The sequence below is a fragment of the Harpegnathos saltator genome, unplaced genomic scaffold, assembly GCF_003227715.2.
Source record: "Harpegnathos saltator strain DR-91 unplaced genomic scaffold, Hsal_v8.6 scaffold406, whole genome shotgun sequence".
NCBI lineage: Eukaryota > Metazoa > Arthropoda > Insecta > Hymenoptera > Formicidae > Harpegnathos > Harpegnathos saltator.
The window spans coordinates 698,432-721,912 of record NW_020230213.1 but is presented as its reverse complement, the minus strand read 5'-3'; the positions used below and the strand labels follow the sequence as shown (position 1 = coordinate 721,912).

The 23,481-nt window shown below is 32.8% G+C and overlaps 3 protein-coding genes, 1 long non-coding RNA gene and 1 pseudogene across 8 annotated transcripts; 3 read left to right on the top strand and 2 right to left on the bottom strand.

The window, feature by feature from the left end:
• Positions 1 to 2,385: 2,385 nt before the first annotated feature.
• LOC105186558 (ectonucleoside triphosphate diphosphohydrolase 5) lies at positions 2,386 to 6,811 on the bottom strand. 2 transcript variants are annotated; one of them, XM_011146845.3, is made up of 4 exons: positions 6,498 to 6,811; positions 4,419 to 5,567; positions 3,028 to 3,204; positions 2,386 to 2,963 (listed from the first exon to the last, which is right to left on the bottom strand). In XM_011146845.3, exons 1-4 carry the CDS (start codon positions 6,516 to 6,518, stop codon positions 2,886 to 2,888), a joined length of 1,425 nt encoding a protein of 474 aa, XP_011145147.1. In that variant the 5' UTR covers positions 6,519 to 6,811; the 3' UTR covers positions 2,386 to 2,885. The 2 variants fall into 2 exon arrangements, with proteins under 2 accessions (XP_011145147.1, XP_011145148.1); XM_011146846.3 differs by lacking the exon at positions 6,498 to 6,811 and adding an exon at positions 5,894 to 6,071.
• A 1,085-nt stretch (positions 6,812 to 7,896) lies between these two features.
• LOC105186556 (mitochondrial 2-oxodicarboxylate carrier) lies at positions 7,897 to 10,614 on the top strand. Of its 3 annotated transcripts, XM_011146840.3 has the most exons (8): positions 7,897 to 8,209; positions 8,759 to 8,950; positions 9,237 to 9,414; positions 9,487 to 9,593; positions 9,669 to 9,731; positions 9,803 to 10,102; positions 10,187 to 10,332; positions 10,405 to 10,614. In XM_011146840.3, the coding sequence occupies exons 3-8, from the start codon at positions 9,246 to 9,248 to the stop codon at positions 10,523 to 10,525; spliced, it is 906 nt and encodes a 301-aa protein (XP_011145142.1). In that variant the 5' UTR covers positions 7,897 to 8,209; positions 8,759 to 8,950; positions 9,237 to 9,245; the 3' UTR covers positions 10,526 to 10,614. The 3 variants fall into 3 exon arrangements, with proteins under 3 accessions (XP_011145142.1, XP_011145143.1, XP_025157034.1); XM_011146841.3 differs by lacking the exon at positions 9,669 to 9,731 and having other exon boundaries at positions 7,899 to 8,209; positions 10,405 to 10,613; XM_025301249.1 differs by lacking the exons at positions 7,897 to 8,209; positions 8,759 to 8,950 and having other exon boundaries at positions 9,231 to 9,414.
• On the bottom strand, positions 9,631 to 11,777 carry LOC105186557 (Apoptosis and caspase activation inhibitor). Of its 2 annotated transcripts, none has more exons than XM_019842955.2 (4): positions 11,387 to 11,777; positions 10,993 to 11,299; positions 10,729 to 10,896; positions 9,631 to 9,738 (listed from the first exon to the last, which is right to left on the bottom strand). In XM_019842955.2, exons 1-3 carry the CDS (start codon positions 11,681 to 11,683, stop codon positions 10,817 to 10,819), a joined length of 684 nt encoding a protein of 227 aa, XP_019698514.1. In that variant the 5' UTR covers positions 11,684 to 11,777; the 3' UTR covers positions 9,631 to 9,738; positions 10,729 to 10,816. The 2 variants fall into 2 exon arrangements, with proteins under 2 accessions (XP_019698514.1, XP_025157035.1); XM_025301250.1 differs by having other exon boundaries at positions 10,762 to 10,896.
• Positions 11,778 to 18,979: 7,202 nt separating this feature from the next.
• On the top strand, positions 18,980 to 19,697 carry LOC112589135 (uncharacterized; annotated as a pseudogene).
• Positions 19,698 to 21,082: 1,385 nt separating this feature from the next.
• Positions 21,083 to 22,912, top strand: LOC105186555 (uncharacterized). The gene is made up of 3 exons (XR_003113308.1): positions 21,083 to 21,171; positions 21,341 to 21,500; positions 22,848 to 22,912. It is a non-coding gene; the product is annotated as an uncharacterized LOC105186555 (long non-coding RNA).
• Positions 22,913 to 23,481: the final 569 nt, after the last annotated feature.

Genomic DNA, 23,481 nt, shown 5'->3' with positions numbered 1-23,481 from the left:
AAAACGGACACAATATATCGGACATTGAACAAAGTGTGAGAAAAAATCTTTTGCAAGTGTAGGACATGGGTTTAAAAAATTACAACTGAACTTCATTTGGTAAGCCAGTGTACCATTTAACTTTTAATATCTACGGCACTGTTATGTACTGAATTTGGACAAAGAAGCCACGACAATATAAATATAAATAAGGTATTTCTATTTTTTTTACGTCGGGCATAGGTGAGAACATGTTTCGCAATAGTTCAACTGTGGTCTTTTCATGATTTAAAATATTTATAATAACGAACAATGGAATGTACTTTCGATTTTTACCAATGATAATACATCAGCAAACTCTTTCTCTTCTATTCATTTTGACGCATAATCATCGATACAGCAAAAGTATCGGCACAATGTTTCACAAAGGATATTCCAAATATATCGTTTACATATGTAAATGTGCATTCGTGAATACATATATTGTCGATGCAACACGTATTATCGCAAGCGAAATCTATTCCGTCTATTTTGCACATGTACTTGACAATTGAGAAACTTCAAGATAATGTTCTTATGCAAAAAGCATATTAAAATTCAGGATCAGATAAAAAGAAGCACAAAATAAATTATATATAGTAAAAATACATAACAACATAGTATAATACATATAGTAAAAATACATAACACAACAATACAGGATACACAAAAGAGCGGAGCAATTAAAATGCGGCTTCATATTTGATTTAATTAAAAAATATTTTAAAAACACACATGCGCACACACATATACATGCGCGCATGCATACACGCATTGCCTCTACTTGTATGGTATGTAGAATAATAATAATATAATATAGAATACATTATAGACTATATTTAACAATTTGTTGTACATATACTATATGTACAATTTGTACATATGTACAATTTGCTATTGCCCTGCTGGATACATCATATTAAGTGTATAAGTGTCTGCAAACATATCACTTTAGAATCGGAAGAAATCTTAAAAAATATTGCAAGTACATATAAAATTTGGATAAATATACATTATTGATATATTTTAACAGATAATTAGTACAAATAATAATCTGTACTAAATTTACAATAATAACTATAGTTTTTGTGCATCAATATTGAGATGTCAATATTAGTTTCGTTTTTGCCAGATTTTTATCAAGTTTTTTCTGTTATTACAAAGTCATGCTTTGATTATATTTATATGATAATATTGAGATTAATGTATATTATATTATATATATATATATATATATATACGAGGGTAGTTCCAGAAGTACCTGACCTAACAAAGAAAAAATTTGGGAAAAAATATCTTTATTTCTCTACATAGTCTCCTTTTAGCTCTACATAGTCTCCTTTTAGCTCAATACACTTTTCCCAACGATGTTCAATAGCTTCGATACCCTGTTTATAGTGGGAATCGTCGAGCTCCTCAAAATAGTCATCAAGCCACCTTGGTTCATTGTTTTGACTGTTCCTTCGTCTCAGGTGTGAAGTGATGGACCCGTGTTTTTTCATCCATGGTTATGAATCGACGCAAAAACTCGGCTTTATTGCTGCGAAACTTCGCCGAACACTCGATTGAAACATCCTCACGACGCTGTTTTTGTTCCAATCGCGGCACTCATCTTGCGCACAACTTTCTCATGTCCAAATTTTCAGTCAATATGCGATGTACAGCACTTTTTGAAATGCCTACCATGTCTGCTAACTCGCACACTTTTAGTCGACGGTCATCCAATATCATTTTATGGATTTTCTTCATGAACCATTTCGCCACCATCACGCCATTTCTGGCGTGGTCACCTCATTTGGTCGACCACTGCGATGTTCGTCTTGGCAGCTCGTTATACGGCCTCGTTTAAACTCTGCCACTCAATATTTTACTGTTGTAAACGAAGGAGCAGACTCCCCCAGAGTAGAACCAATATCAAAGCGGAGCTTTGATATTGGTTGGACTGAGGCCTTTCAAATGAAAGTATTGTATCACATAACGATAACCAATTTTTTCCATGTTTACAAATTCACTGAGAGCGTTCACTATTGATGGCTGCCAAACAAATACCAAACAACGTAGCGTCGTCAAACTTCAAACTTAAGTTCTATAAGGTTGGTACTTTCTACCATAGTCATTCTTTTCAAACAACAACCGCTATCTATACGTTAGGTCAGGTACTTCTAGGACTACTCTCGTATGTCATCAGTTTATTTTGAAAAAATATATATAAAATATGTATATATATATACATACACACACACACACACATACATATATATATATACACACATATATATATACATGCATTCCTTGTATCATCTAGAGAAGATGAAGAAATATCATCTAGAAGAGATAAAGAAACAAGTACGATAGATTAACCAAAAATCATTGAATACACTTTCTATATATAGGTAAAACAGTTACAAATCTTATAATAAACTATCACAAATGTACGGCGATATGTCTCCCATTTGTAAAGATATTTCAGATAAAAATATATTACATTTGTACCTAAAAATACACACATTAAATACTGCTTTTCTTTCATACCATAGAAGTGATACGAAAAATAGATAATATCTACAATGTTAGGTAATTGTGCGGTAGACGTCGGTAATATATCGAATCGAAGTATCGAATGTCTTGGTATATCCTAAATTTTTGTATAAAAATTTGTAAGTTTCGTTAACGATTATTTTTCTTCTTTTCCCCTTAAATTTCAGATTATATATCCTTTGTATTCTTACGCTTTTTCTTCAGTTGATAGTAAATTTGAAAAAAAAACCTACACCTAAATAACAGCATATAACTAATGTAATATACTGAAATTTTTTCTTATTGTAATATTTCACACACTTTCTTCTTAAATAACCTTTTCCAATTCGTCAAAGCCCATTTTGTAGAACATTGAATGCAGCTCCCAAAGCCCAACTTACTTCGTGACCATTAATCTTCTTATATAGCTGTAATAAACACATTTTATTATCTCTCAAGATAAGAGTATCTTAACGAGTAAGTTTCACTCACATATAATTTCGTCGATGATTCCAAGCCGAACCCATTCCTCAGAAGTATATAAATAAATGTCAAATCCAAACACATAAAAGGTTGATCTGTATTCGGATAATCACATGTGTCCATAGCTTGTTTCAAGAAAGCACCAAGTTGCACGACTCCTCCTAAAAACGGATCTATTAATGCTACCTGAAAAATAAAAAGATTATTATTAACTTTTTATGTTCGAGTTTTCATTATATATAAATGATCATTCTTCCAATATACAGGGTATTTCAGGAGGAATGGTACATATTTCAGGAGGTTATAGTATGGACCATTTTGAGTAAAAAAGTTCATATTAACATGTGTCCAATTTTCAATAGATGTGGAGTTACAACCGTTTGAATGTTAAGCATCAACGAAATCTGCTACAAATGAACAAAAGTATAAAAATGACTTATTTTTGCAAGAAACTTACAATGATTAATGAAGACCACATGAAGAACTTACTGATAAAAATAATAAAAACTTATTGGTGCTTTTATTGATGCAAAAACCCTACAAACATAAATGAAAACCACATGAAGAACTTTCTGATGAAATTCGTGATTCACAATTAGTCGAATAATTCACAGTAGTTCAAAGTACATTTTCAAAAATCTCACCACTGTCTTCAATGCACTTTTCAGCTCTCTGTGCAACAGAGTATATGGGGATGGATAAAAAGCGAAGTCTACAATGAAAAAGTGAACACAAGAGAAGAATTGGTTGTTCGCATTCAGGACATTTATTTTCGCATAAAAGAACGTGAAGACGACCTCAGACGACCTACACATTCTGTTGCAGAGAGCTGAAAAGTGCATTGAAGACGGTGGTGAGATTTTTGAAAATGTACTTTGAACTGCTGTGAATTATTCGACTGATTGTGAATCACGAATTTCATCAGAAAGTTCTTTATGTGGTTTTCATTAATGTTTGTAGGGTTTTTGCATCAATAAAAGCACCAATAAGTTTTTGTTATTTTCATCAGTAAGTTCTTCATGTGGTCTTCATTAATTATTGTAAATTTTTTGCAAAAATAAGTCATTTTTATACTTTTGTTCATTTGTGGCAGATTTCGTTGATACTTGACATTCAAACAGCTGCAACTCCACACCTATTGGAAATTGGACACATGTTAATATGAACTTTTTTACTCAAAATGGTCCATATTATAACCTTCTGAAATATGTACCTTTCCTCCTGAAATACCCTGTATAAGATGCAACAAAATGATTTTATTTCTGCGATACATTCTTTTACTTTTTGCAGAAGCAGCATATCATGTAATATTCTTATAATTATTCTCATGTAATATTTGTATATTCCTTAACAATTTTCCTTAGTATAGTTTAGTATTCGTGATACTGAATCCTCCTTACCTCCGTCGCGCGGTCAAAGTAATATGAAAACGCATAGACTTCGTGATCTTTTAAACCTATCGGTTTATCCGTAAGGGTGTCAACATATTTTTCAATAATCTTCGAACATTCCGAAAAACGCACAACTGGTTTGTTTTCGTCTCCACCAGCAAAATTTTGAGTCTTTACCAGTTTATATGTGCCGTTTATTGGGCCTTTCACGATGTAATCGCGACCACCATAAGCCCATTCAGTGGATACGATTGGATTCACACATTCGGAATGTATTTTTATTGGCAGCTTGGGATCAGTGTCTTCCAGATTTATATTGTATGTTAAAATTGCCTTACGGGCAGCCATTAGTCCCATACCTAAGTAACTGTGTGTATACAGGCTCATGTTGTGGTTAAATACATTGATGGAATAAACATGCTTCTCTAACTCCTTAGCTTGAACACTATCTGGCTGAAATGTAACTTGCGTCGATCCCCCGCCGAGATCCAATGCAGCCACAGTGGCTTGAGAACTGAGTGAGGTAAAGCGGTCTAACAAGAAATTGACAGTAAACCAGGAGAAAATCCCCTCATCTGTACCCTCCATTATAGAAATGGAATTCTTCGTGACCTGAAATCCAGATATTTGGAAGAGCTTTCTGCATTCTTCTAATATAGCATTGGCTTTATGTTCAGGTAATAATCTCAATCCTGCTGTGGCCTTCATAGTAAGCATTGTACGAGACCATTCTGATTGTGGAATCACTGTCTTTGCTTTGTTCAAAAGTGTAGTCAGAGATTTTGCAGCATCCATTGGCTTGTTTGCAAATGAACTCAAGCCAGGTGTGACTTCACTATACAATTCATCATCCAGTATTAAATTACCATTGAGAATAGACTCATGGAAACTAAATGCCAATACACGGCTGCCAGTAGAGCCAGCATCAATAACAACAACATAGAAAGGTTTTTGTAAATTAAGTGAAAATGCTAATGAATCGATGGCTTTGCCACCTATTCTGATCGGTTTTAAGTCATTCGCTATTGCAATATAGCCTAGGAACAATATACCAAGTATCACCAGTATGGTAAAGTATTTCCTTCCTAGTTGACTGGTGCTTTTCTTCTGGCGGGGTGCCAATTCGTTATCGTACTTCTCTTCATTTTCAGTTCTCAGCTGAAAATGTTACAATATTACAATAGTATAAGAAGAAGATAAGTCAATTTGCTTACTGGGATACTATGATAGTCGAGAAAGCAAAAAGAAAAATGTTCAGAGCATTGTACAAGCAGAATTGTAACCAAGTTATTGCAAGTATAAACGCGATATTTCTTCCCGATTTACACAATTTTTGCCAAGAAATATTCCAGATATCGTGATGAAACAATGAAAAAGTTTGCTATTTTTACACAACGTTAATCTCACGGAAGCGGCATGTTAAGGCAAGCGTAGGCAAAAAGCACAAGCAGCGGGAGGCTTTTTCGATTATCTGTTACACTCACGAGTGTATATTGCATTTAGGACGAGCCGTATAATCCGCGTTACATTTGGTCATGTAAAAAATACGAATTTTATTTGACGAATATGACGATGAAAGGTTCGACGAAGCATCGCGGACATCACATCCCGTATTATGTATCAAAAGCACCATCATATGGCAGGAAAATGCTGAAATCGTTACGAAACGCATGTATCGATACATCCGATATTCAATGCACGACGATCTGCTATCCAATGGAAAATTTTATTCTCTAGGGACAGTTGGCGACATGTTCTTTTTTATTTGCAAAACTCCGTCATTATAGATACACTCGATCGTAGGAAGGTTGCAATACTGTCTATAAATTTTTTTTGTTCAATTGTCTTACTAAGAATAAGAACAGTCAATGCACAAGGATTTTACTTAGATTTAAAAATTCTTCATGAAAAAGTAATAACGGAATCGATGTATCATGAAAGCATTATATGAAGTTGCAGATTCGCGTTTAAGGCTTTACCAAAGTATAAACTTATACATTCGAAAACGAGAATCGAAACGAATGAACAAATGAAAGCAGTTAGATGCCTGCGCGTGTTATTCTAAATTAACAAATAATGCGAACATACCTTTCGTTGTCTCACACTCATATTTCGTTGCAACAGTTCAACAGCCTTGCGTTGGACGATTGAAGTGGACGAATAATCCAGAAGAAAGGGAAGCAAAAGATTACACGAAACACATTTTGTTACGACAGACCACTGCGGAATACGATTCTACAACGCGACGACGTTTATCATCATTTAAGTGTATGTGTCCGTGAGAAGTATACACGTGCACGAAGTTGTGTGTGATATTCATGCCGACTTGTGACATGGCGTATTCATTATCGTCCCAAGGCCTTTTCGAGATATATATTTTGTTATTCCTTGATGTCGTAACTCCGATAATAATGAATATACATAGAAATAGAGAGAAAAAGAAGATACTAAGTTAGCCGTTACGACGTCACATTCAACTGGATTACGAAACACGCTGAGACGTGCACTACATGACACCGTTGTGCGCTATAGTGCAAAATGAAAAAGCTGACACTAAGCATAGGAAAAAGAAAAAAAGAATCAGACTTCCTTCTTCGCCTCATTTCTCTAATATTATAATTAGTAATTATCAAGGTGACGGATTCCCTCACCGATTTGCCTGAAATTTCAGAATATTGCGTATTTTATTGCGCAAAATACAAGTATGAAAGTTAAAACCTTCGCTCTTGAGAAAAACAAAAGTTATAAGGCGCTAAAAAGTGATGGTTTGGAGGTTGGAAAATGCGTCATGTAGACAGTACGAGTATATAAGCATGCGCAGTAATATAAAAGTGCACGAAAATTTGAAATGTAGTTTAAGAATATTTAAAAATATGAACTCTAGTTTTATAATAAAACAATTGAATAATACATTTGCGTGTGTCTTTTAATAATTAACATTAATGTCACAACGCTTTAGCGTAGTTAAGTTAGGTTAGATTAGATTTAGTAAAATATACTATTCAGTTTTTTTTTTTTATTACAAAAAGTTACTAGAGTTCATATTTTTTAATATTCTTAATACCATATTTCAAATTTCGCACTCTTTATGTCACTGCGCATGCTTATATGCTTGTATATTGTCCATATAGCATATTTTTCAATCTCCAAACTATCACTATCACTATACTTATACTTATAACTTTTGCTTTATTTAAGAGCGACGATTTTAACCTTCATATTCATGTTTTGCGCAATAAAATATATAATGTTCCGAAGTTTTAGGCAAACCAGTGAGGAAACTCGTCTCCGTATATCAATTACCTTATAATTATATATGAATATTATATAAAGATGTGAAAGGCATGTTTTGATAAGCGTGCAGTGCTGCGATTTTGTAACTCGTTATTAGAGTTAACGACAGTTTCGTTATTGTTGCGCAGCTTCTGTATACTGTAGAAAAGCTGCGCAACAATAACGAAACTGTCGTTAACTCCAATAACGAGTTACAGAATCGCACCACAGATGAGTGGTTATAACGGGTCAAATTCAAGTGCTTATCGGTCTAAGTACTTGGCGGGCCTTCGAGAAAACTCTCTTCGTTCCTCTTCCTGCGATCACGAATGATATTCTTTCTTAGTCCTGAACATTGCACATTGCAATGAAATTGACAAGTCATTATCACTTACTCTTTCGATTATGCAATGAGGTTAAATAACGAACCTATTTACAGTTTATATATGTTCATAATATAAGTTGTCGTTATAATTCGTGGGTATCAATTTACTTATGACGATTATGATGAGATTAATTGCATTAATGTGAGTAACCTTGTAAATTCAACAGTTTTGTTAATATCTTCATGTCTTTAAAATATTGTGTGAATATTACTATGTAATAGTAGAGTACGGATATATTTGTGGTTAAATAAAACAATGCAAGTATGTAATTTAATCATACAAAATAATAGTGAAACTTATGTAATTATATTTATAGTTGATATTTCTTTTTTTGTTTGTTATATAATGCTTCCTAAATAACTACTTGTTTTATATTTCTGTGAGAAAATTATATGTATTTTATTTACATATGCACATAAATAAAGCCTTATTAACATGTAAAATATTTATAATATATCCTTTTTTTCTTTATTCATGTAAAAACTATGTAGCTAATGTTAAGATGTATACATAAATAAATATTTTACAAATGTTCTATCCATATAGTCCAGTATTAAAATTTTTATTATATATCATTTCATTTATATATATCATATAAAGATAAACGTCAGCAATAGTATTGACTATTGTTCAAAGGTTAGAACTTTTCTATTCTAAAAATAGGTTCCAACTCAACAAACATATTTTTAGGTGGTGGTATTCTCCAAATTTCCTATACACAGTATGAACCATGCTGACATCAACTTTTACACATATAAGTTTTACTAAAGCAGTTTTAATCTAATTTGCCAAGGAATGTACATATAAATATTCAATTAATAATTTTGATGTCCTACTGGAGAAGATAACAAGCCATTTTACTTAATTTGAACAGTTATACTGGTAAGAATATATCTTATAACATAATATCTTATAATATAATATACACACACATTTTACTTAATTTGATCAGTTATATTGGTAAGAATATATCTTATAACGTATGATATATATACATATATAAAAATATGATACTAAATAGCTATATAAATATTACAAGGAACAAACCAAATTAAATTACTTATACTCTTAGATGTAAGTTATATAAAACTTAGAAAATTATGTTACATCTGTTCAAATAATTATTTCCTCTACATATTCTCATTATGTAAATCATTCTTTTGTTTAGACTTCAAAAATGACTCGACATACTACAAATAATCCTCTGAAAGAAGCTATCATTCAAATCGGAGCGGGAGGATCAGCAGGTTTCATTGAAGTTTGCATAATGCATCCAATGGATCTTGTTAAGACTCGTTTCCAACTTCAAGTAAAAACAACAAAATTAGATCCATCATATTATACAGGTACTTGCCATAATATAATAGCTATACTAGCATTAAATCATATATTAGCTATGCTCTGATGCTGTTATGTAGGCATTTATGATTGTATGAATAAAATGTATAAGACTGAAGGATTACCAGCATTTTGGAAGGGAATACTACCTCCAATAATTGTAGAAACTCCTAAACGCGCTGTCAAAGTGAGTTGTTCATCTATTGTTTGACACCCAAGCATAGTAGGCTTTTCATCTCCTTTATACACATTGTATTTTTAGTTTTTTACATTCGAGCAATATAAACAGTTCTTCTTATTTGGCGCTAGTGCACCTACTCCATTGGTAACTACTGTAATACAATTGTTATTTTATGAATTTATTAATAAGATATACACAAGTTTGTATCATTACAGACATTTTCATGCGCTGGTTTTTTCGCCGGTGTGACAGAAGCTATATTAGTCAATCCTTTCGAGGTTGTCAAAATAAAACTACAGTCTAATCGAAAACATATAAAAGAAAGTCCTTCAACATTTGCAGTAACAAGAGAAATTGTGTCAAAGTATGGTTTTGGTTCAAATGGTTTGAACAAAGGGTTGTCAGCCACCATAATGAGAAATGCAGTGTTCAATTCATTCTATTTCGGGTTTTATCATTCTGTCAAAGAATATATACCAACCAGAAAAGAACCTTGGTTGGAATTTTTAACTAAAGTAATCAAGATCATATTAAAATGGTCTAAATATGTTACAGCAGTACATTGACTTTTTCCAATATATATATTGAAAGTTTTCTAGGTTACTATTGGATTTGTCTCAGGTACTGTTGCTTCATGTTTGAACATACCATTTGATGTTGCCAAAAGTCGCATTCAAGGTTCACAGGATAATACACAGTACAGAGGAACATTGAACACTATGTGTACTGTTTACAAGACAGAAGGGTATCTATATGTAACTTAGAATAAAATTATGCATGGTCTTATTTACTAACATATTATTTTGCATCATCTCAGATTCAGAGCCTTGTATAAAGGTTTATTGCCAAAAGTGCTGAGACTAGGCCCAGGTGGTGCTATTATGCTTGTCGTATATGACTACATGCATGCATATCTTACCAGAAAATTCAAAGAATAACTTTTATATTGCATTTGAAACAGCTTAAGGTAATTATAAGGATAAGTTACTCTTCAAAAAATATATTTCCTATATATACTATATATATATGTGTATATATAGTATGTATATGTATATATATATATATATAATCACATAAAAGCAGAATGAAAATTTATATAATTTTATAACTATTTAAAAATATATTATGTATCATATATTACGTATAATGTTTCAGTAGATATTTTTTTAACAACCTTTCCTTCGCATCAAGTAAATATTGCGGTACTTTTTTATATAGAAAAATAGGAATTAATCATCCAAGACAGAATCTAACCATTTCTCCAGATCTAATGATTTAGTTGGGACATCTTTTGATTTCGGTTTAGAATCTGCAACAAATTATGATGAAGAGCCATAGAATATTAAAGGAATATGAATAGAATATGAATAGAATATATTGAAATCATTTTGCTCCAAATTCTTACTATTGCTGAAATACATGGACATAGTAGGTATACTAAAGGTCTGTGTGATTTTTGGTAAATTTTTCTGAATGGGTTCATCCAAAGACAATAAGACATCTACATCATCTTCCAAGTTATTGAAACAATCTTCTGATAAAGATTTCGTCTCTCTCAGTGATTCCAATTGTTCTGTTCCTGCATTCTTATTCATCTTATTTTCCATATATATAGTATCTGAAGAACTAGATGTCTTTACAATATTCAGAATGCAATTATAAGTTGCTTTACATTCCTCCGCTTTATTATAAATACTCGTTAATTGATCGCTCTAAAATTTACCGTACGTAGAGATAATCAGTTCTGATGATCGGAATAATTAATAAAAGTATACACACGATGTCTCTCGAATACTTACTGTAAAATACCCATCATTTACATCAATGTACTCGTTAAACGGAATGCTATCAAGTGCGGCTGACAGTGTATTTAGATTCAAAGTAAAAAATTCCGAGTATTCCGATGAGAAGTCGACAGAAGACCAGTCCTTCTCCGATTTGAAGATAAAATGCCCGCCTTTCGAAAGCGGCGCGTTTATGAAAGAACCAAAATCTTTACCGATGTCTTCGTCGTCCGTCGACGCTATCGAATAGTCGGCGTAAGACGATGTAGGTTGTTGGAGATGTTTCTTCATTTTCATCTTTTTTCCTATCATTCTTACTGATTTCTTCGAACTATAGATATAGAAAGAATAGACCGAGCGGATCTTCTTGTAGTAGACTGAAGATCAGGTAAAAAAAACAGGAAACAGGGGCTGCGTTCCGATATTCACTGCTAGTACTGAAAATACATAGTTTACGTCACGTATACTATAGATTTTCAGTGCTGACAGTGAATATCGGAACGCAGCTAGGGACTCGACTCTCTAAAGCCAGCGACACACGGTGCTTGTTTTCGTGCTGGATTGCTTGCTGGATGAAAATACTGCGTTCTGATTGGTATATTTTCGAAGATGGATGGAAATGCACCAATCAGAACGCAATATTTTCATCCAGCAAGCAATCCAGCACGAAAATAAGCACCATGTGCCGCTGGCTTAACCCAGAGCTCGGCAAAGTTTGCAACTCTCGGCCGATTCCCGGGAGCTACGCCTCTTACCTCTTCTTGCCGCGCGGCGGATCGTGGCGGATCGCGCAACTGACGGTCGGGGGCTCGGAGCAGTGCTGGGCGTCAGGCCTCGCGGGCTCAGGACCGTTGAGATCATAAAGTGCATCATTGACTACGTTTACACGACAAGGTTAATCCGGATTAGTAACAACCGTAGTTAGTGAATTCTTTGATTCGATTGGTATATTCTTTTAGATCTAAAAATATACTCTAATCGGATTCGAGACTGCACTAACTACGGTAGTTACTAAGCCGAAGTTAGAAGCCGTGTAAACATAGTCTATATGGTGCCTAAAGATGCGTTCGAGGAGCGCGTCGATCAGTGCTAACGCGTCATTCAATCCTTATACATGTAATGAGCGATAAAGATAGAATAACGTGTTAGCGTTGACAGCGCGCTCCTTTAACGCATCTCAAAGGCTGAAAAATAAATGTATCGATACAACTCTATGTATAATATTTCATACAACTTGTACAAATATATACTTATACAAGTATATATATTTTTCTCTTATAATTTTATAATTAGAAGGTAACACAATAGGTTTCCGCGTCACTCATGAGGTACTATTGCCGACGCATTATAAAAAAAAACGCGTCGGCAATAGTACCTCATGGATGAGGAGGAAACCTATTATCCCAGACAGCATCAGACATCCAATGGATGTACGTTTCACGTCCAATTTATGTCCGTATGTCCGATTTACATCTATGGACATAAATTGGACGTAACAAGGATGTCCTTATTGGACATCGGACCTGTAGGACGTCCATCCCCACACAGCACATGATATTATTCGTATATACTGTTTTCATACTAAATATACTATAGATATATCTAATATACCGAGAATATCCCTATAATATTTTTCGTAGTATATTATTTTTCGTATATTTTTAGAATATACGTAATTCATCAATAATATTCAGTTTATTTATCGAATATTCTGGAAATATTCTAATATTATCAACAATATTTTAATCATTAATCGGACATACCCTTAAAGGCTCGTCTACAATAGCTGTAAGAGTAAGGCTGTAAGGCTGTAACGTAAGCTGTCAGCGAATGAAAATATTTCATTTCGTGCCTTGCAACCTTACAGCCTTACTCTTAGAGCTAATGTAGCTTACAGCTAATGCCTTTAGAGATTTTTTAAGACTCGTCTACATTAGCTGTAAGAATAAGGCTGTAAGGTTGCAAGACACGAAATGAAATATTTTCATTCGCTGACAGCTTACGTTACAGCCTTACAGCCTTACTCTTACAGCTATTGTAGACGAGCCTTTGTGATCTTGTGCTGTCTGGAGCCATCCAATCAGAATCGGGCCTCCGCCAGGCAAATAACTCCGATCGATTCTGATTGGATGGTTTTTAATGCTTCTCTACTCCACTCTCCACTTTCCGTGTCCATCTGAACGCACGTAGTCACGTCGTATACGAAGATCTTAATATAAGGTAATAATTATATAATTATTTTATTTATAAAATAACATATTAACTATTATGCATTAATAAATTTATACCTCAATAGATATTTTGTTAGATAGGCCAATTCGTTATATAAAATTTTATATTTTTTTCAACCTGTCCTTCCGGGTTATATGGCACAAGAATAATTAACTTCAGGTTGTTACACTATTTTTCCTATTTTCTTGATAGTTATAAGTTATTCAGACTGCGTCTCAATTTTCCTCTTTAATCCATATAATAATGCTGCGTTTATCCCTTATTCTTTATTTCCTTAATTCTTCGTCGTACTTAACTCTTTCTTCATTATATTCCCAGACAGTACCGGACATTCAATGGATGTACACCCACGGTAATCGATTCTGTCCCTTGGAAATTTTCACAAACTGAGAAGTGACTACGTTTCTACACTACTCACAGTCCATGCACGATTAATAAAATAACTAAAACTTACGCTCGTTTATGGAGGAGTCCGATGTCCGACATAATAATAATTTTCGGAAGTTTTAAATAAATAAATACAGTGAGTATAGAAACAATTTTGTCAACAGCATGCAGAATACGGTGAGTTGTAATAAGCTTTATTTATATTTTAATGTTTCAGTAAAATTCAGCGTGAAAATACCGTAAATATATCATATAATCTATACATATGGTATTTATAATTTATTACTTTATATTTAAATATTGTTTAGGATTACGAATCATTTCCGTGATTGTCCGTTTTAGTATTTTTCTCCCAAATCTCCATGGAAAAGACGGCAACAATAGGATATGCGGATCTTAGCACGAAGTGCGAGAAAGCACAAATATTATTTAGCTGAAACAATTCCAGGAGGCTAACATTATAGCATTTCAGATAAGTTTCCTTTTCTTTAAAAGTTTTACGAATTGCATTAAACAAGAACAATTGCTTTGTGGATTTTTATTTATTTTTCAGAAATGTCAAAGGAATGAATTAATTAATATGTATGGACAGAACTTTATGAACACCTTATGAAGACTTCTTCAATGAAAGATAAAGAAAAGGCGCACAGTCTGTTGTTTGGTAAGGAACCGTTACTAAAGTTATATTTGCAAAATCCACAATTCACAATCGACGAAATGCTTCAAATAAATATTTCAAATTTAAATAACATGTATAACTATACAAAACAAGCCAGTTTAATTATCGACTGGCGAAGAAAATGAGAGCGATTAATAATTTATATCACTATATCACAATAATAACATTTAACATATAACATTATTAAATTAATTCACTTGTTCCTCGTGGTAGCGCCGCAACAAAGAGAGCTGAAAACATAAAAAGAATAAAATAAAACTGAAAATGTATGAATGCATAAAAATATTAGGTTATGAAAATAAAATTGTTTTTCAGAAACATTATCGCATAATACAATTCTATACAATTTCTTTTAATATGTCAGTACCTCAGTAATTTACAGCGTGTCCATCGTTGGCCAATACAGCCAGTAGTCTGCGGTGCATGGTACCTACTATTGCTTGGCAATAATCGGGGCGCTGGTGCAGGTCGGCCCAAGCCAGATGCACACGTTGAATAAGGTCTTCCCTTCTGTGGGCAACGTGCGGCGTCCATTCTCGGACCATCTCTGCCCAGAGATTTTCGATTATATTGAGGTCTGAAGACCACGGAGGCCAATTTAATCGCCTAATCTCTAGGTGGTCCCCATCCACGTTCTAGTTATGCGAGTGGTATGAATGGGATTATCCTCCACAACAATAATTATGGGATGGTCTTCTTCCAAATAGCGTATTCGAACACTGGGCAGCATGACTCCATCGAGAATGTCTATATATTGCTCGGCATTAAAATTTCTGCCTGTTTTGACCAGCTCTCCTGAGCCGTCAGCCGACATCCATGCCCAGAATGCTGCCGTAACGTGACCATTATGAATGGATAGTAAGGCGTTTGGTTCGTATCTACTGTTATCGGTTCTCCAAACACGATAACGACCATCTTTATCGGTGGAAAATGCTGCCAAAACAAACAAAAAAAAACAAAAACCTTCGATGCATAATGGTCACGTCATGGCAGCATTCTGGGCATGCATGTCGGCTGAATAAAAAAAATAATAATTTTTCAAAAATGGCTTTCCAACCAACACAAAAAAATCTGCTCAAAATCGCAGCTTTCTGGGATGCTGCTCGGATCTTGCCTTGACTGGCTGGATCATGCTCGGATCTTGCCTTGACTGGTTGGATCATGTAAGGTAAGACTATCGGAAAGTGAATGTTTTACGAAATATTTTGTATTTTTATCAAAATTTTGTAAATTTGGAGCTTTATAACTCGAAAAGTACTTCACCAAAAAACATTTAATTATAGTGTTTTGGGAAGCTCTCGAGGTCAGCTACAAGAATATGTAATAAAAAATAGGGGGTGCCATCTAAAAAAATTGAGGTAACCTTCACATGACCTTCAAATGACTCTTCAAGGTCAAATCAATTGTACCATCTTATGGCCCCCTCGAAACCATATAAAACATGTCTGAACCATTTTCCTCTAAAATAAAAAATAAGAGAGATATTTGGGGTGGACACTTAAAATGGGACACCCTGTATATGTATATATATATATATATATATATATATAAAAAGCAAAAAGCAGAATTTCTCGTGCCTAATTTCTGCTGCATTTCTGCTGTTACTTTAAAATGGCACGTCGTGTTCGATTTTTGCCCTGTTTCTGCCGTTGTGTTTCAACGGTATGTCGTGAACGATTTCTGCCGTGTTTTTGCCGTCGTGTTTGAACAGCAAGTCGTGAACGATTTCTGCAGTGTTTCTGCTGTTACGTTCAAATGACGCGTCGTGATCGACTTCTGCCTTATTTCTCCTGTCATAAGATGCTACCCCTTCAGGTTGATTTCCAACTGCTTGCTGTTCGCACGATGTAAGGTCATTCTATATTCAATTTTGTGCTACTGCTATTGGACATACTATGCACACAGTGCTTAAATTTTTATCTTGCTATGCTGACATATTGTGCCTGATTTTTGCGGTAATTTTGCTTTCATATCATGATGCACTTTCTGTTATACTTCTGTTTCACTTTTGCGCACATTGTCTGACATTGCAGATTATGCTTCACTAATGCTACAATTATAACAGCATGACTTGCGACACACATTTAGCAAAACCTGACATTAGCAGGCTTGGCTATCTGGGTATTAATTACATCTGCAGAACAAGCACTTAATTTTATTATCATAATAATGTTTTTTAACAGAATCAAAATGCATCGAAAGCATCAAAGGAAAGATATTGCATACGTATCTAAACATTTGAGAAGATTAATTCATGAGAAATCAGATTTCATTATTAAATCTGTGTCAAAGAAATCTATAATATCACACAACAAGATAAATGATAATCGTACAAATAATGTGGAACCTGTCTCTGCAGTCAATTTAAACATGACAGATATGCACAACAATGATATAATTGGAAAAGAGAATAACGATATATTAAATAAATCTGAAGATTTTGATACAAATGAATATCGCAATGAACAAAATTTAAATATCTCACCAAGATAATGCCACAATTTCTTGTAATGAATCAATACCATCAATACCAGATGAAATACTATTTGAAAATGCATATTTAAGGAACAATGATTTTAGAAATGACCTTGCTGTCTGAGCAATAAAGTATCAAATACCACATGTTTTGAAAGCATTATTTTTAAGATTAAAACAACATTCTTGTTTTTCAACCTTATCAATAGATGCACGATCATTGTTAAAGACACCGAGAGCACAAACGATACGTCAAGTGGTACCAGGAATATATCATCATTTTGGATTATTGCATGCCGTATCAAATACATTGAGAGTACAACAATATAATATGGATTGTGTCAAAATAACAGTAAATATTGATGGCTTACCATTATCAAAGTCGTTTCTACAACAATTTTGGCCAATATTAGGCTCAATTCTTTCTTATAATAATGTATTTATTATTGGAATTTATTATGGAAATGAAAAAAAAGAACGTAAATGATTTTTTACAAGATTTTGTCAACGAAGCGGCTGAAATGTGTACGAATAGTATTTACATTGATAATCGGAATATATCATGTAGAATCGAAGCCTTGATATGTGATACGCCAGCCAAAACATTTGCATTGTGTGTAAAAGGACACTCAGGATATTCCAGTTGTACAAAGTGTACTATTGAGGGAGAATATGTACAAAATCGATTATGCTTTCCACAAACAGATGCGACATTTAGAACAGATGAAGATTTTGTACAAAAAGTTGATGATAATTATTATAACTCAGAAGTAACATGCAGCTTGTTAAAAATACCTCACTTTAAACCAGTGACAAATGTTCCGTTAGATTACATGCATTTAGTATGTTTGGAAATTATGCGCAAAATGATTTATTTATGGTTTGATGGAGATTTATATTATCGCCTACAACATAGAGCAGTTAAAGAAATATCTACACGTTTATTAACACAATTAAAACCATCGATACTTTCAGAATTCGTTCTAAAACCACGAGGTTTGGATAATGTAAAACTATGGAAAGCTACAGAATACAGATTAATACTGTTATATACAGGACCATTGGCTTTTAAATCTATTTTAAAAAGAATTGTATATACACATTTTATGATATTTCATGTAATTATCAGAATTTTATCCTCAAAAGATTTGCAAGAATATTTAACCTATGCGCAAGAACTAATTTTATATTTTATAAAAAAATTCGAAAAAATCTACGGAACCCACAATGTGTCGCACAATGTTCACAATCTTGTTCATCTTGTAAATGATGTAAGGAAATTTGGATCACTGGACAACTTCAGTATATTTAAATTTGAGAATTTTATGCGAACATTAAAGAAATTACTACGAAAAGCCTTTAGAACAAGTTGTACGGAGATGGACGGAAAAGAAATAAATTTAAGTATCGCACCATTACGAAATATGCCATCAGAATGTGTCTTAACACATCTAAATCTAGTATCATTTACATGGTAATGGCCCACTTACATCTGACTGCAATAATCCACAATATAAAGTTATAAAATATGACAATATTATATTCAGAACTGGAACACTTACTGATAACTTGTGGTATATAAACTTGTGGTGGATAAACTTGTGGTTTAAACAATGGTGCTATTGTATATATCGAAAATGTGGCACATTGTAAAAAGAAAAATATTCCTATAATTATAGGATATGAATTTTTAGAAAAAAAAATGATTTATTTGACATTCTTTGCCCCTCTTCTTCGCTCGGAATATATTCTGTATATTTATTGTCATCTTTGAAATCGTGGCCATTAAAAAGTATTTTAAGAAAATATATAAAATTACCTTGTGGAAATGATAAATATGCTGTTCTTCTATTGTTACATTGTTATTTGAAGATGGGCTCCAGGTAATACCAAATAATTGGTTTACTTCAGATTTTAAAAAAGTTTTTTGGCCATGTTTCACAAATAACAAAAGATATGATAGAGCAGTAAAAGAAATGGAATAGCCAGGATGTACATGGTTGGAACACCCAGTACAAAAAATATTCGGGGACATTTTGTAAGTTATACTTTCTGATTTACTTTTTATTGAAATGTATAAATCGTGTAATACATGTAAAATAAATATATATAAATTTTTAACTACGCTAGGACATAGTTTCATACATGATTTTTGTAAGGTTTATTTTATTCTAGTTTAAATGTACACAAAGAGATCGATAGATTAGAAAAATATCATTATTTTTATTTTTCAGTTTCCTATGACAAGGCAAGGAAAAAATTAAAAGATGCCGAAGATTTATCAGAGATCAATTCCTGCACTGAAACAGAGGAGTATTTAAAAAAATCACGTAAAATTAGAGCCGCTAAAATTATGATTGATTCATCGATTTCCAGTAATGAATCATTGGAAATGAATATATTATTGGAAAATGTGCCAAAAATTTCAAATCAACCAGCGAAGCATATTAAAGAAACAAAACAAGGTACACAAAAAGGTTATAATCTGATGATATATAATAAAACATCCATGATCAGATGATATGTAATAAATGAATCTTTTGTTATTTTTAATATCCCAACAAAATAATTTTCCACAAGATTTGTTTCACAAGCAAACGAAGCATAATATGCAAACGGAGCATTATGTAATTAATAAAAATTACGAAAATTTACCGAGCACAAGCAAGCAACAAATTAGTGATCTCGACATTGGTAATTGTTAAGTATGTTGGTAACTTTTATATATTTTTTATTTCATTTGGAACATGTGACTCATTTTTATCTGAGAATGCTTTTGTGGAAATGTTTCCGACTACAGAAGTAAGCAAGCATAAATAGAAGCATTATTATTATATATTAAATTATAATTTTACATTGTCTCGACAGTTTATTGTTATCTCTTCTTTATTCAAATTTATTGATTTTGTGGCTTATCAATATATTTATATAAGAGTGTAATATTTTTATTAATTCACAGGAATAGAAAATTTTCACCGATTTGTTATTGAAACATTAATATCTTTAAAAATGAAAATCAATGCAGTAGACAGAAATGTAAAACTTCTTTTGCATGTCAGTTCCTACTATTGACACAGAAGAAAAGGAAGATGACATTTTTCAGAATTTACCACTTAAAAGTGACAATGAACTTGAAGTAATAGAAAAAAGTTAAAGAATGACTCAACTTATAGAAAAAATATAGTACTTTATATCTATTTATTATTCAATATCAGCTGTTAAGTAACGTAATAAAAATCACAAAAAAATAGATTAAAACCTAAGTTGTATTTTAACACTTTAATTATACAACTATTCATTATCATAATAACAGGAAAGTGTTCGGAATATTTTACATATTTTTTTGACTCGATTGGAAGAGAAACTGTTGTTTAATAGACATATCTTTTCATTTTAATACTATGTATGCTGTAATAATTTTTGTCATGCAATTTCTCACTCTTGACATAATCAAATAAAGATAGTCTCAGGGAGGATCCATATGGAGCCATAATATACAGGGTGTTTGATAGCTGATCATGCAGACGAAAGTTGGAGATAGATTGGGTGTAGCCGAGAAGAAAAGTCATGTACCATAATGTCAAATTGCCAATAGTTATCGAGTTATTAATTAAAACATGTGAGCCAACGAGCGCGTAGAGAGCAGAGGGCGACCGCAGTAAGCACGTAGACATTTGATACAGGCGGAGTCAGTGAGTGGCGGTAGGCGAGCGCGCGCGGCGAGGGGCAACGTAAACAACAAGAGACGAGAGAGCGCGACGAAGAGCGAGCGAGCGCGAACGACGAAGAGCGAGCGAGCGCGAACGACGAAGAGTGAGCGAGCTATAAGGAGAAAGCTATAAAGGAAAAGCTCGCTCCCTCCTCGTCGCGCGCGCGATCGCCTCTTGTCGCTTGCGTTGCCCCTCGCCACGCGCGCTTGCCTACCGCCATTCATTGACTCCGCCTATATCAAATGTCTACGTGTTTGCTGCGGCCGCCCTCCGCTCTCTACGCGCTCGTTGGCTCACATGTTTGAATTAATAACTCGGTAACTATTGCCAATTTGACATTATGGTACATGACTTTTCTTCTCGGCTACACCCAATCTATCTCCAACTTTCGTCTGCATGATTAGCTATCAAACACCCTGTATATAAATTAATAAATGTCATTAGACGAAATATTGAACTAATATTAACTCTGTACTTACATTTCAGATTAAACAATTGGTTCGAGTTGTATGCGAGGATTTAAAAACATCGTGTATAAGACTAATAAGACAAATCTTCAGCAATGAATTAGCCATGGAATACAGCTGGTATGGAATGAAAAAGAAAAATGTCTTCAGCAACTTACAATTGTGTAAAGTAATTATATGTAAATAAAATATACAATCAGAATATACATACAGAATTGTAAATCTTAGTTTTTAATTAATAGCATAATTGATAATTATTTAGAAGAGGCACGCCACCTCCGATTTTGCTAAAACTCACATCTTTTATGTATTTTCACGTGTAGAAGCCAAATCTGAATTAAAAATTATTGCTCGGCTTTACAAAGCGAGAAAAATATTGTTTAAGATAGAATATGATAGGTTAAGAAACTTGTCATTGCAAGGTAAAGTCTGTTCGTTACACTTATTGTAGTGCAGTATAACAACTAAATGAAAATACTTAAATTAAGAATATTTATATAAATAATTTTGTCACATGTCACATTGCAAAGGGGCCTTTGCTAATCTTTTCAGAATTTGTCATTTTAATGTATGGTAGACTCATTGATTTAGTAAGGCGAAGATTTAAAGGTATATTCTTTTATAATTATTGTACATAAGATAGAAGTTATTTTGTGTACAATTCAAAATAAGACTTATATTGTGTACAATAATTGCAAAAGAATATATCTTTAAATCTTTGCCTTACTAAAGTGATGAGTCTACCTTATATTAAAATGACAGATTCTGAAAAGATTAGCAAAGGCTCCTATGCAAAGGAGAATGTATCATGAATCAAAAGCGGAAGAATCATAGCATATGTTATTTTATTGCGTAACAAGAGGAACAAGATCAGTCCTACATAATGAGATAGCATATATTTACATTCTTCTGCTTCTGATTAATGATACACTCTCCCTTGTGTAGGGGCCTTTGCTAACCTTTTTAGAATCTGCCATTTTAGTACATAATAAACTTTATCGATTTAGTAAGGCGAAGATTTAAGGATATATTCTTTTATAATTATTGTACACAAGATAGGAGGTATTTTGTGTACAATTCAAAATACGTTCTATCTTATGTATAATAATTATAAAAGTTTAGTTGTGTATTGCGCTACACTAATACAGTAAGTACAACGAAGAGACTTTACTTTGCAATGACAGGTTTCTTAACCTATCATACCTCTATCTTTAACCATTTTTTTTCTTGCTTTATAAAGCTGAGTAACTATTTTTACTTTTGGATCCGGCTTCTACGAGTCAAAATATATATGATACGTGAATTTTAGCAAAATCAGAGGCAGTATGCCTTTTCTAAATAATTACCAAATGTTTAAACAAATATTTAAGTAATCTCTTTATTTATATATTTATATTAACATAAAATTTTTCAACTTTCTTTTAAGCAACTTAAATGAGAATAGATATTTATTTAAAGAAAATACTCTCTCTCTCTTTCTCTTTCTCTCTCTCTAATTATACTGATTTTTAAATATTGCATTCCAGGTGTGATAAGAAAGTCGCATACAACTGCAACAGACGAACAAATTTCTGCTCCCATCAAGATCTGGCTGGCTCATGCAAAGGAACGTACAAATAAACAAAAAAATAATTGTGTTATTTTAGATTTTACATATATATATATATATAGTTTATGAAGAGTTATAATTTATAAAGTTTATAGTTTATAAAGACAGTACAAGTTTGTTAAGAGTTCATTTATATGTTAAACTAATTAAAAAAATATATATATAATAATATATAATATATAACCAATTTGTCATTTTTATTATACTCAAAAAAACCTGCAGAATATTTATATATTATATAAATATTCTACAAATATACTAACAATAAACCAGGAAATATTTCTAATAGATACTAGTAATATTATTAAAATATTATTTACATATACTTACAATAAAATACGAAATATTCTCAGTATATATTGAGTAGACTGCGGAAGCGGACATTCTCAATATATTCTCAAAATATTACAGTACGTATTTCGGATATTCATAGAATAATCGCAATTTACGTTTGTGATATACTGAGAATCTGCTTAGAATCTACCTGTGCTGTGTGGGTCGGACGTCCTATGTTCGAAGTTGTGACAAACATACGGTCGCAGATATAAAGG